This window comes from Salmo trutta, chromosome 37 (genome assembly GCF_901001165.1).
Source record: "Salmo trutta chromosome 37, fSalTru1.1, whole genome shotgun sequence".
NCBI classification, from domain to species: domain Eukaryota; kingdom Metazoa; phylum Chordata; class Actinopteri; order Salmoniformes; family Salmonidae; genus Salmo; species Salmo trutta.
In genome coordinates, this window is record NC_042993.1 from 9,587,752 (window position 1) to 9,601,456 (window position 13,705).

Genomic DNA, 13,705 nt, shown 5'->3' on the forward strand with positions numbered 1-13,705 from the left:
GTTAATTAAACGGCCTTCTCTCTATTCACAATTGCTTTATTGGCATGGGAAACATACTTACATTGCCAAAACATGTGAAAAACATTAAACAAAAGTGAAATAAGCAATCAGAAATGAACAGTAAACATTACACACGCAAACGTTTTCAAAGTTTCTCTCGCTCTCCTTCACTATCACTGTTTGGAGAGCAGACTGTGTCCTGTATCACATGCGGAGAAGAGGGAGAGGGAGGCGGGGGGAAAGTTCATTCATCTCGCTCAATGTTTTCCTCTCACTCGGGGCAGTCACTGCGGGTCGTCGGAGACTCTGGGGGAGCCCAGTGATGTTGCCAATATTAGTCTATAAACATAATAGCTCATTAAAGAGATATGTCTTATTTAAAACTTTCATTGGAGTGGCAGTATGTCCCCGCTGTGCTAGATCCCGTGGTCATGGCATTTTATTATATTCATTGTAGAATATTCTATAAGCTTTGCACCCATGGATACAATACAATTGTGATGAAGAAAGAAATTAATGCATATTACTCTGAGATTTGTCAGCAAAAATGTCAATACATTACCATTTGCATGGGTGCAGAATGGTTCCATGGTTCACGGCCCAGGGCCCAAGTATATCAGTACTTTGCTTTATAACCTTAATTATATCACAGACATCAACTTTATTGCTTGATATAAAAAAAAAACACTGAAATAAATCTTTTAAAATAAAATGTTAATATCAAATTCAATATTAAATCATCGGGACACAGCTCTCTCATCCTCTATCTTTTTCTCACGGAGCCACTCTTCTTCTCCTCTGACTTCTGCTTCTTCACATCTTTCTTTCCTTTGGCTAGGTTTTCATACAATTCCTGTTCCTTGTTTCTAAAAGAGAGACAGTACAAGAGAGAGGACATAATGTTAGAAACCCGCAGGTTCAAATAGCTGAGAGATAACAATGTAGGCTTCTTTGTGTGTAAGAAAAGGAGCACTCTTTAGATTTTCAGTTAGTAGTAGCCTACCAAACAGTACCATGACCCTACCAAACAGTACCCTGACCCTACCAAACAGTACCCTGACCCTACCAAACAGTACCCTGACCCTACCAAACAGTACCCTGACCCTACTAAACAGTACCCTGACCCTACCCTGACCCTACCAAACAGTACCCTGACCCTACCAAACAGTACCCTGACCCTACCAAACAGTACCCTGACCCTACCAAACAGTACCCTGAACCTACCAAACAGTACCCTGACACTACCAAACAGTACCCTGACCCTACCAAACAGTACCATGACCCTACCAAACAGTACCATGACCCTACCAAACAGTACCCTGACCCTACCAAACAGTACCATGACCCTACCAAACAGTACCCTGACCCTACCAAAAAGTACCCTGACCCTACCCCTACCAAACAGTACCCTGACCCTACCAAACAGTACCCTGACCCTACCCTGACCCTACCAAACAGTACCCTGACCCTACCAAACAGTACCCTGACCCTACCAAACAGTACCCTGACCCTACCAAACAGTACCCTGGCCCTACCAAACAGTACCCTGACACTACCCTGACTCTACCAAACAGTACCCTGACAATACCCTGACCTTACCAAACAGTACCCTGACAGTACCCTGACCCTAACAAACACTACCCTGACAGTACCCTGACAATACCCTGACCCTACCAAACAGTACCCTGACAGTACCCTGACCCTACCAAACACTACCCTGACAGTACCCTGACCGTACCAAACAATACCCTGACCGTACCAAACAGTACCCTGACAGTACCCTGACCGTACCAAACAATACCCTGACAGTACCCTGACCGTACCAAACACTACCCTGACAGTACCCTGACCGTACCTGACAGTACCCTGACCCTACCCTGACACTACCCTGACCCTACCAAACACTACACTGACAGTACCCTGACCCTACCAAACAGTATCCTGACCGTACCAAACACTACACTGACAGTACCCTGGCCCTACCAAACAGTACCCTGACACTACCCTGGCCTTACCAAACAGTACCCTGACAGTACCCTGACCCTACCCTGACAGTACCCTGACAGTACTCTGACCCTACCAAACACTACACTGACAGTACCCTGACCCAACCAAACAGTACCCTGACCCTACCAAACACTACCCTGACAGTACCCTGACCGTACCAAACAGTACCCTGACCGTACCAAACACTACCCTGACAGTACCCTGACCGTACCAAACACTACCCTAACACTACCCTGACTGTACCAAACACTACCCTGACAGTACCCTGACCCTACCCTGATAGTGCCCTGACCGTACCAAACACTACCCTGACAGTACCCTGACCATACCAAACACTACCCTGACAGTACCCTGACCGTGCCAAACACTACCCTGACAGTACCTTGGCCGTACCCTGACCGTACCAAACACTACCCTGACAGTACCCTTACCCTACCCTGACAGTACCCTGACCCTACCAAACACTACCCTGACGGTACCCTGACCCTACCAAACACTACCCTGACCGTACAAAATAGTACCCTGACAGTACCCTGACCGTACCAAACACTACCCTGACAGTATCCTGACTGCACCAAACACTAATCTGACAGTACCCTGACAGTACCCTGATCCTACCAGACAGTAACCTGACCCTACCAAACAGTGCCCTGACAGTACCCTGACTGTGCCAAACACCACCCTGATCCAACCAAACAGTACCCTGACAGTACCCTGACCTTACCAAACACTACCCTGACCTTACCAAACACTACCCTGACAGTAACCTGACCTTACCAAACACTACCCTGACGGTACCCTGGCCCTACCAAACACTACCCTGACAGTACCAAACACTACCCTGACAGTACCCCGACCCTACCAAACATTACCCTGACAGTACCCTGACCTTACCAAACACTACCCTGACAGTACCCTGACCGTACCAAACAGTACCCTGACCCTACCAAACAGTACACTGACCCTACCCTGACCCTACCAAACACTACCCTGACCCTACCAAACACTACCCTGACCCTACCAAACAGTACCCTGACCCTACCCTGACCCTACCAAACAGTACCCTGACCCTACCAAACAGTACCCTGACCCTACCAAACAGTACCCTGACCCTACCAAACACTACCCTGACAGTACCCTGACAGTACACTGACCCTACCCTGACAGTACCCTGACAGTACTCTGACCCTACCAAACACTACACTGACAGTACCCTGACCCTACCAAACAGTACCCTGACCCTACCAAACAGTACCCTGGCCCTACCAAACAGTACCCTGACACTACCCTGACCCTACCAAACAGTACCCTGACAATACCCTGACCTTACCAAACAGTACCCTGACAGTACCCTGACCCTAACAAACACTACTCTGACAGTACCCTGACAATACCCTGACCCTACCAAACAGTACCCTGACAGTACCCTGACCCTACCAAACACTACCCTGACAGTACCCTGACCGTACCAAACACTACCCTGACCGTACCCTGACCATACCCTGACCATACCAAACAATACCCTGACAGTACCCTGACCGTACCAAACACTACCCTGACAGTACCCTGACCGTACCTGACAGTACCCTGACCCTACCCTGACACTACCCTGACCCTACCAAACACTACACTGACAGTACCCTGACCCTACCAAACAGTACCCTGACCGTACCAAACACTACACTGACAGTACCCTGGCCCTACCAAACAGTACCCTGACACTACCCTGACCCTACCAAACAGTACCCTGACAGTACCCTGACCCTACCCTGATAGTACCCTGACAGTACTCTGACCCTACCAAACACTACACTGACAGTACCCTGACCCAACCAAACAGTACCCTGACCCTACCAAACACTACCCTGACAGTACCCTGACCGTACCAAACAGTACCCTGACCGTACCAAACACTACCCTTACAGTACCCTGACCGTACCAAACACTACCCTGACACTACCCTGACTGTACCAAACACTACCCTGACAGTACCCTGACCCTACCCTGATAGTGCCCTGACCGTACCAAACACTACCCTGACAGTACCCTGACCATACCAAACACTACCCTGTCAGTACCCTGACAGTACCCTGACCGTGCCAAACACTACCCTGACAGTACCTTGGCCGTACCCTGACCGTACCAAACACTACCCTGACAGTACCCTGATCGTACCAAACACTACCCCGACCATACCAAACACTACCCTGACAGTACCCTTACCCTGCCCTGACAGTACCCTGACCCTACCAAACACTACCCTGACGGTACCCTGACCCTACCAAACACTACCCTGACCGTACAAAATAGTACCCTGACAGTACCCTGACCGTACCAAACACTACCCTGACAGTATCCTGACTGCACCAAACACTAATCTGACAGTACCCTGACAGTACCCTGATCCTACCAGACAGTAACCTGACCCTACCAAACAGGGCCCTGACAGTACCCTGACTGTACCAAACACCACCCTGATCCTACCAAACAGTACCCTGACAGTACCCTGACCTTACCAAACACTACCCTGATCTTACCAAACACTACCCTGACAGTAACCTGACCTTACCAAACACTACCCTGACGGTACCCTGGCCCTACCAAACACTACCCTGACAGTACCAAACACTACCCTGACAGTACCCCGACCCTACCAAACATTACCCTGACAGTACCCTGACCGTACCAAACAGTACCCTGACCCTACCAAACAGTACACTGACCCTACCCTGACCCTACCAAACACTACCCTGACCCTACCAAACACTACCCTGACCCTACCAAACAGTACCCTGACCCTACCCTGACCCTACCAAACAGTACCCTGACCCTACCAAACAGTACCCTGACCCTACCAAACAGTACCCTGACCCTACCAAACACTACCCTGACAGTACCCTGACAGTACACTGACCCTACCCTGACAGTACCCTGACAGTACTCTGACCCTACCAAACACTACACTGACAGTACCCTGACCAAACCAAACAGTACCCTGACCCTACCAAACACTACCCTGACAGTACCCTGACTGTACCAAACACTACCCTGACCATACCAAACAATACCCTGACAGTACCCTGACCATACCAAACACTACCCTGACACTACCCTGACCGTACCAAACACTACCCTGACAGTACCCTGACCGTACCAAACACTACCCTGACAGTACCCTGACCATACCAAACACTACCCTCTCAGTACTCTGACAGTACCCTGACCGTGCCAAACACTACCCTGACAGTACCTTGGCCGTACCCTGACCGTACCAAACACTACCCTGACAGTACCCTGATCGTACCAAACACTACCCTGACCCTACCCTGACCCTACCCTGACAGTACCCTGACAGTACCTTGACCCTACCAAACACTACCCTGACCGTACAAAACAGTACCCTGACAGTACCCTGACCGTACCAAACACTACCATAACAGTATCCTGACTGCACCAAACACTAATCTGACAGTACCCTGACAGTACCATGACCCTACCAGACAGTAACCTGACCCTACCAAACAGTACCCTGACAGTACCCTGACCCTACCAAACAGTACCCTGACCTTACCAAACACTACCCTGACAGTACCCTGACCTTACCAAACACACCCTGACAGTACCCTGACCGTACCAAACACTTTCCTGGCAATACCCTGACCCTACCAAACACTGCCCTGACAGTACCCTGGCCCTACCAAACACTACCCTGACCATACCAAACACTACCCTGACAGTACCCTGACCCTACCCTGACAGTACCCTGACAGTACCCTGACCCTACCAAACACTACCCTGACGGTACCCTGACCCTACCAAACACTACCCTGACCGTACAAAACAGTACCCTGACAGTACCCTGACCGTACCAAACACTACCCTGACAGTATCCTGACTGCACCAAACACTAATCTGACAGTATCCTGACAGTACCCTGATCCTACCAGACAGTAACCTGACCCTAACAAACAGTGCCCTGACAGTACCCTGACCGTACCAAACACTACCCTGACCCTACCAAACAGTACCCTGACAGTACCCTGACCCTACCAAACACTACCCTGACAGTACCCTGACCGTACCAAACACTTTCCTGGGAGTACCCTGACCCTACCAAACACTGCCCTGACAGTACCCTGGCCCTACCAAACACTACCCTGACAGTACCAAACACTACCCTGACAGTACCCCGACCCTACCAAACATTACCCTGACAGGTCCCTGACCTTACCAAACACTACCCTGACAGTACCCTGACCTTACCAAACACTACCCTGACAGTACCCTGACCTTACCAAACACTACCCTGACAGTACCCTGACCGTACCAAACAGTACCCTGACCCTACCAAACACTACCCTGACCCTACCAAACACTACCCTGACCCTACCAAACACTACCCTGACCCTACCAAACACTACCCTGACCATACCCCGACCCTACCAAACAGTACCCTTACCCTAGCAAACAGTACCCTGACCCTACCAAACAGTACCCTGACCCTACCAAACACTACCCTGACTGTACCAAACACTACCCTGACAGTACACTGGTCCTACCCTGACAGTACCCTGACAGTACTCTGACCCTACCAAACACTACACTGACAGTACCCTGACCCAACCAAACAGTACCCTGACCCTACCAAACACTATCCTGACAGTACCCTGACCGTACCAAACACTACCCTGACCGTACCAAACACTACCCTGACAGTACCCTGACCGTACCAAACACTACCCTGACACTACCCTGACCGTACCAAACACTACCCTGACAGTACCTTGGCCGTACCCTGATCGTACCAAACACTACCCTGACACTACCCTGACCATACCAAACACTACCCTGACAGTACCCTGACCCTACCCTGACAGTACCCAGACAGTACCTTGACCCTACCAAACACTACCCTGACCGTACAAAACAGTACCCTGACAGTACCCTGACCATACCCTGACCGTACCAAACACTACCCTGACCGTACCAAACACTACCCTGACGGTACCCTGACCGTACCAAACACTACCCTGACACTACCCTGACCGTACCAAACACTACCCTGATAGTACCCTGACCGTGCCAAACACTACCCTGACAGTACCTTGGCCGTACCCTGATCGTACCAAACACTACCCTGACACTACCCTGACCATACCAAACACTACCCTGACAGTACCCTGACCCTACCCTGACAGTACCCAGACAGTACCTTGACCCTACCAAACACTACCCTGACCGTACAAAACAGTACCCTGACAGTACCCTGACCATACCCTGACCGTACCAAACACTACCCTGACAGTATCCTGACTGCACTAATCTGACAGTACCCTGACAGTACCCTGACCCTACCAGACAGTAACCTGACCCTACCAAACAGTGCCCTGACAGTACCCTGACCGTACCAAACACTACCCTGACAGTACCCTGACCCTACCAAACAGTACCCTGACAGTACCCTGACCTTACCAAACACTACCCTGACAGTACCCTGACCTTACCAAACACACCCTGACAGTACCCTGACCGTACCAAACACTTTCCTGGTATTACCCTGACCCTACCAAACACTGCCCTGACAGTACCCTGGCCCTACCAAACACTACCCTGACAGTACCAAACACTACCCTGACAGTACCCTGACCCTACCAAACAGTACCCTGACAGTACCCTGACCTTACCAAACACTACCCTGACAGTACCCTGACCTTACCAAACACTACCCTGACAATACCCTGACCGTACCAAACACTTTCCTGGCAGTACCCTGACCCTACCAAACAGTACACTGATCCTACCAAAAACTACCCTGACAGTACCCTGGCCCTACCAAACACTACCCTGACAGTACCAAACACTACCCTGACAGTACCCTGACCCTACCAAACAATACCTTGACAGGTTAACAATACAAGGATAGTTCACAAACATAATATTAAAAATAAAAACAGGTATGGCCTAGCTTAGGAGACTCAGAAGTGGTGACAGTGACACATTTCCCTTCATGCTGTACATAGCCAGCTCAGAGCTCTCCAGTGAACTCTGGATTGTGAGCCTACCCACACCACACTGGATTGTGAGCCTACCCACACCACACTGGATTGTGAGTTTACCCACACCACACTGGATTGTGAGCTTACCCACACCACACTGGATTGTGAGCTTACCCACACCACACTGGATTGTGAGCCTACCCACACCACACTGGAGTGTGAGCTTACCCACACCACACTGGATTGTGAGTTTACCCACACCACACTGGATTGTGAGTTTACCTACACCCCACTGGATTGTGAGTTTACCTACACCACACTGGATTGTGAGTTTACCCACACCACAATTGATTGTGAGCTTACCCACACCACACTGGGTTGTGAGTTTACCCACACCACACTGGATTGTGAGCTTACCTGCATGTTTGAGTGGCCGTAGCCTTGGCCAGGCGGGCACCAGAGGCCAGCGGGGAGAACATTATACTGTACTGTAATTAGATAAATGGATGAACCAATCAACAGCTTTTCCAACACAATTTAGGGCGCTGAGCCACCCGTGTCAGGCCAGTGCCAGATTTACACTATGGTGTATTATACTGTACTAGAAACAGGGGTTACACTGTGGTGTACTATACTGTACTAAAGACAGGGGTTACACTGTGGTGTACTATACTGTACTAGAGACAGGGGTTACACTATGGTGTATTATCCTGTACTAGAGACAGGGGTTACACTGTGGTGTACTATACTGTACTAAAGACACTGTGGTGTACTATACTGTACTAGAGACAGGTGTTACACTGTGGTGTACTATACTGTACTAGAGACAGGTGTTACACTGTGGTGTATTATACTGTACTAGAGACAGGGGTTACACTGTGGTGTACTATACTGTACTAGAGACAGGGGTTACACTGTGGTGTATTATACTGTACTAGAGACAGGGGTTACACTGTGGTGTATTATTCTGTACTAGAGACAGGGGTTACACTGTGATGTATTATACTGTACTAGAGACAGGGGTTACACTGTGGTGTACTATACTGTACTAGAGACAGGGGTTACACTGTGGTGTATTATACTGTACTAGAGACAGGGGTTACACTGTGGTGTACTATACTGTACTAGAGACAGGGGTTACACTGTGGTGTACTATACTGTACTAGAGACAGGAGTTACACTGTGGTGTATTATACTGTACTAGAGACAGGGGTTACACTGTGGTGTACTATACTGTACTAGAGACAGGAGTTACACTGTGGTGTATTATACTGTACTAGAGACAGGGGTTACACTGTGGTGTACTATACTGTACTAGAGACAGGGGTTACACTGTGGTGTATTATACTGTACTAGAGACAGGGGTTCCACTGTGGTGTACTATACTGTACTAGAGACAGGGGTTACACTGTGGTGTATTATACTGTACTAGAGACAGGTGTTACACTGTGGTGTACTATACTGTACTAGAGACAGGGGTTACACTGTGGTGTACTATACTGTACTAGAGACAGGGGTTACACTGTGGTGTACTATACTGTACTAGAGACAGGGGTTACACTGTGGTGTATTATCCTGTACTAGAGACAGGGGTTACACTGTGGTGTACTATACTGTACTAGAGACAGGGGTTACACTGTGGTGTACTATACTGTACTAGAGACAGGGGTTACACTGTGGTGCACTATACTGTACTAGAGACAGGGGTTACACTGTGGTGTACTATACTGTACTAGAGACAGGGGTAACACTGTGGTGTATTATCCTACTAGAGACAGGAGTTACACTGTGGTGTATAATCCTACTAGAGACAGGGGTTACACTGTGGTGTACTATACTGTACTAGAGACAGGGGTTACACTGTGGTGTATTATCCTACTAGAGACAGGAGTTACACTGTGGTGTATTATACTGTACTAGAGACACTGTGGTGTATTATACTGTACTAGAGACACTGTGGTGTATTATACTGTACTAGAGACAGGTTACACTGTGGTGTATTATACTGTACTAGAGACAGGGGTTACACTGTGGTGTATTATCCTGTACAAGAGACAGGGGTTACACTGTGGTGTACTATACTGTACTACAGACAGGGGTTACACTGTGGTGTATTATCCTATTAGAGACAGGAGTTACACTGTGGTGTACTATACTGTACTAGAGACAGGGGTTACACTGTGGTGTACTATACTGTACTAGAGACAGGTGTTACACTGTGGTGTACTATACTGTACTAGAGACAGGGGTTACACTGTGGTGTATTATACTGTACTAGAGACAGGTGTTACACTGTGGTGTACTATACTGTACTAGAGACAGGGGTTACACTGTGGTGTATTATACTGTACTGGAGACAGGGGTTACACTGTGGTGTACTATACTGTACTAGAGACAGGGGTTACACTGTGGTGTATTATACTGTACTAGAGACAGGTGTTACACTGTGGTGTACTATACTGTACTAGAGACAGGGGTTACACTGTGGTGTACTATACTGTACTAGAGACAGGGATTACACTGTGGTGTACTATACTGTACTAGAGACAGGTGTTATACTGTGGTGTACTATACTGTACTAGAGACAGGGGTTACACTGTGGTGTACTATACTGTACTAGAGACAGGGGTTACACTGTGGTGTACTATACTGTACTAGAGACAGGTGTTATACTGTGGTGTACTATACTGTACTAGAGACAGGGGTTACACTGTGGTGTACTATACTGTACTAGAGACAGGGGTTACACTGTGGTGTATTATACTGTACTAGAGACAGGTGTTACACTGTGGTGTACTATACTGTACTAGAGACAGGTGTTATACTGTGGTGTACTATACTGTACTAGAGACAGGGGTTTGATTATACATGAGGTGGGTGCCTCGGGGGCTCTTTCGTTACTAGGGCCCAGAGTCTTTCCCGACCATGTCATCCAACCAGGAAGAACTCTGATCCCTATAGCCTGCTGTAAACCAGGGTGATCCCTACAGCCAGCTGTATAACCAGGGTGAACCGTGCTGTATAAACTGACGTGATCCCTATAGCCAGCTGTATAACCAGGGTGAACTGTGCTGTATAACCAGGGTGATCCCTATAGCCAGCTGTATAACCAGGGTGAACTGTGCTGTATAACCAGGGTGATCCCTATAGCCTGCTGTATAACCAGGGTGATCCCTATAGCCTGCTGTATAACCAGGGTGATCCCTATAGCCTGCTGTATTACCAGGGTGATCCCTATAGCCTGCTGTATAACCAGGGTGATCCCTATAGCCTGCTGTATAACCAGGGTGATCCCTATAGCCTGCTGTATTACCAGGGTGATCCCTATAGCCTGTTGTATAACCAGGGTGAACCGTGCTGTATAACCAGGGTGATCCCTATAGCCTGCTGTATAACCAGGGTGATCCCTATAGCCAGCTGCATAACCAGGGTGAATTGTGCAGTATAACCAGGGTGATCCCTATAGCCAGCTGTTAACCAGGGTGAACTGTGCTATATAACCAGGGTGATCCCTATAGCCTGCTGTATAACTAGGGTGATCCCTATAGCCTGCTGTATAACTAGGGTGATCCCTATAGCCTGCTGTATAACTAGGGTGATCCCTATAGCCTGCTGTATAACTAGGGTGAACCGTGCTGTATAACCACAGTAATCCCTATAGCCTGCTATATAACCAGGGTGAACTGTGCTGTATAACCAGGGTGATCCCTATAGCCAGCTATATAACCAGGGTGATCCCTATAGCCTGCTGTATAACCAGGGTGATCCCTATAGCCTGCTGTATAACTAGGGTAAACCGTGCTGTATAACCAGGGTGATCCCTATAGCCTGCTGTATAACCAGGGTGATCCCTATAGCCAACTGCATAACCAGGGTGAACTGTGCTGTATAACCAGGGTGATCACTATAGCCAGCTGTTAACCAGGATAAATCGTGCTGTATAACCAGGGTGATCCCTATAGCCTGCTGTATAACTAGGGTGAACCGTGCTGTATAACCAGGGTAATCCCTATAGCCAGCTGTATAACCAGGGTGAACCGTGCTGTATAACCAGGGTGATCCCTATAGCCAGCTATATAACCAGGGTGAACCGTGCTGTATAACCAGGGTGATCCCTATAGCCAGCTGTTAACCAGGGTGAACTGTGCTGTATAACCAGGGTGTCCCTATTGCCAGCTGTATAACCAGGGTAAACCATGCTGTATAACCAGGGTAATCCCTATAGCCAGCTGTATAACCAGGGTAAACCGTGCTGTATAACCAGGGTGAACCGTGCTGTATAACCAGGGTGATCCCTATAGCCAGCTGTATAACCAGGGTGAACCGTGCTGTATAACCAGGGTGATCCCTATAGCCAGCTGTATAACCAGGGTGAACCGTGCTGTATAACCAGGGTGATCCCTATAGCCTGCTGTATAACCAGGGTGAACCGTGCTGTATAACCAGGGTGATCCCTATAGCCTGCTGTATAACCAGGGTGAACCGTGCTGTATAACCAGGGTGATCCCTATAGCCTGCTGTATAACCAGGGTGAACCGTGCTGTATAACCAGGGTGATCCCTATAGCCAGCTGTATAATCAGGGTCCAAAGTGTTTCCTGGTCAAGAAGAACCCATGTCCCTACATTCTCATAGCAGTTAACACTGCTAACATTGTCTTAACTATTTTCAGGGCATCCCTGGGAATCAGAGTGTAATTTGAACCCTGACAAGAGAATGGGCTGGTTGATCGAGTGGAAGTTAACAGAGTTTGGTCAGTCCGGACGATCCTAACAGGTCAAGTGATTCTTCCTCTCCTTTGTTGTCCAGTTTAGTTTTTTCTAATTGGTCCATTCTTTCCAGAGCGAGAGAGTACAGTAGGGCTACCTAGCCAAATGTATCACCTCCAAAGGTTACACAAACGTGCCCAATCAGCTAAATTGGACAACAGAAGGAAGGAGAGACATGGGGGACGACGATGATAAACAATGGTCCCATTTTCAATATGGCTTATAGAAGCTAGGCTCATTAGGAGACAGAGCTGAGAGAGAAAGTGTACATCCGCTCATCTCTCTCTTCCATCTCTCTCTACCTAACCTCTCGCTCTCTCTCTTCCATGTCTCTGTCTCTCTTCCGTCTCTCTCTACCTAACCTGTCGCTCTCTCTCTTCCGTGTCTCTGTCTCTCTTCTGTGTCTCTGTCTCTCTTCCGTCACTCTCTCTCTCTTCTGTCTCTCTCTCTCCCATCTCTCTCTCTCTCTTCCGTCTTTCTCTCTCCCATCTCTCTCTCTCTCTTCCGTCTCTCTCTCTCTGAGTGTGTGTGTGTCTCTCTCTCTATCTCTGTGTGTGTGTGTGTGTCTCTCTCTCTCTCTGAGTGTGTGTGTGTCTCTCTCTCTCTCTGTGTGTGTGTGTCTCTTGCTCTCTGTGTAGCCTGCGTCAGAGAACTTGTGGTTTTGAGGAGAGATGGGAATATGCACGGGACTCCAATGGCATGTGCACAGAAACACCCTGTACAAACTCACTTGGAGACCTTGCGGCTGGCAGGCTGGTGTTTGAACTGCAAATTTCCATACTCTGTCTCAGCTCCCTAGAAAGGGGAGAAGAGGACAGCGAGTGTTAGACATGATGGGTGGTATAAGGTGAGTCAATGTGCAGAGTAAGTCATAGTCTTATTATGAATTTCCCAGAACATTAGCAATTTCCATTAACAATTTCAACCTCTCTCT

The 13,705-nt window shown here is 48.5% G+C and overlaps 1 protein-coding gene and 1 long non-coding RNA gene across 6 annotated transcripts in view; both read right to left on the bottom strand.

The window, feature by feature from the left end:
• Positions 1–410: 410 nt before the first annotated feature.
• Positions 411–13,705, bottom strand: part of LOC115177393 (tyrosine-protein phosphatase non-receptor type 6) — a 37,688-nt gene continuing 24,393 nt past the window's right edge. For all 5 annotated transcript variants that reach the window (XM_029738128.1, XM_029738131.1, XM_029738130.1 and 2 more), the window contains 2 exons: positions 13,502–13,566; positions 411–866 (listed from right to left, as the gene is read on the bottom strand). In XM_029738128.1, coding sequence (XP_029593988.1) covers positions 764–866; positions 13,502–13,566 — 168 coding nt within the window. In that variant the 3' untranslated portion in view covers positions 411–763. The remainder of the gene's footprint in view (positions 867–13,501; positions 13,567–13,705) is intronic.
• Positions 2,581–3,965, bottom strand: LOC115177396 (uncharacterized). Its single transcript, XR_003872396.1, has 2 exons — positions 3,931–3,965; positions 2,581–2,747 (listed from the first exon to the last, which is right to left on the bottom strand). It is a non-coding gene; the product is annotated as an uncharacterized LOC115177396 (long non-coding RNA).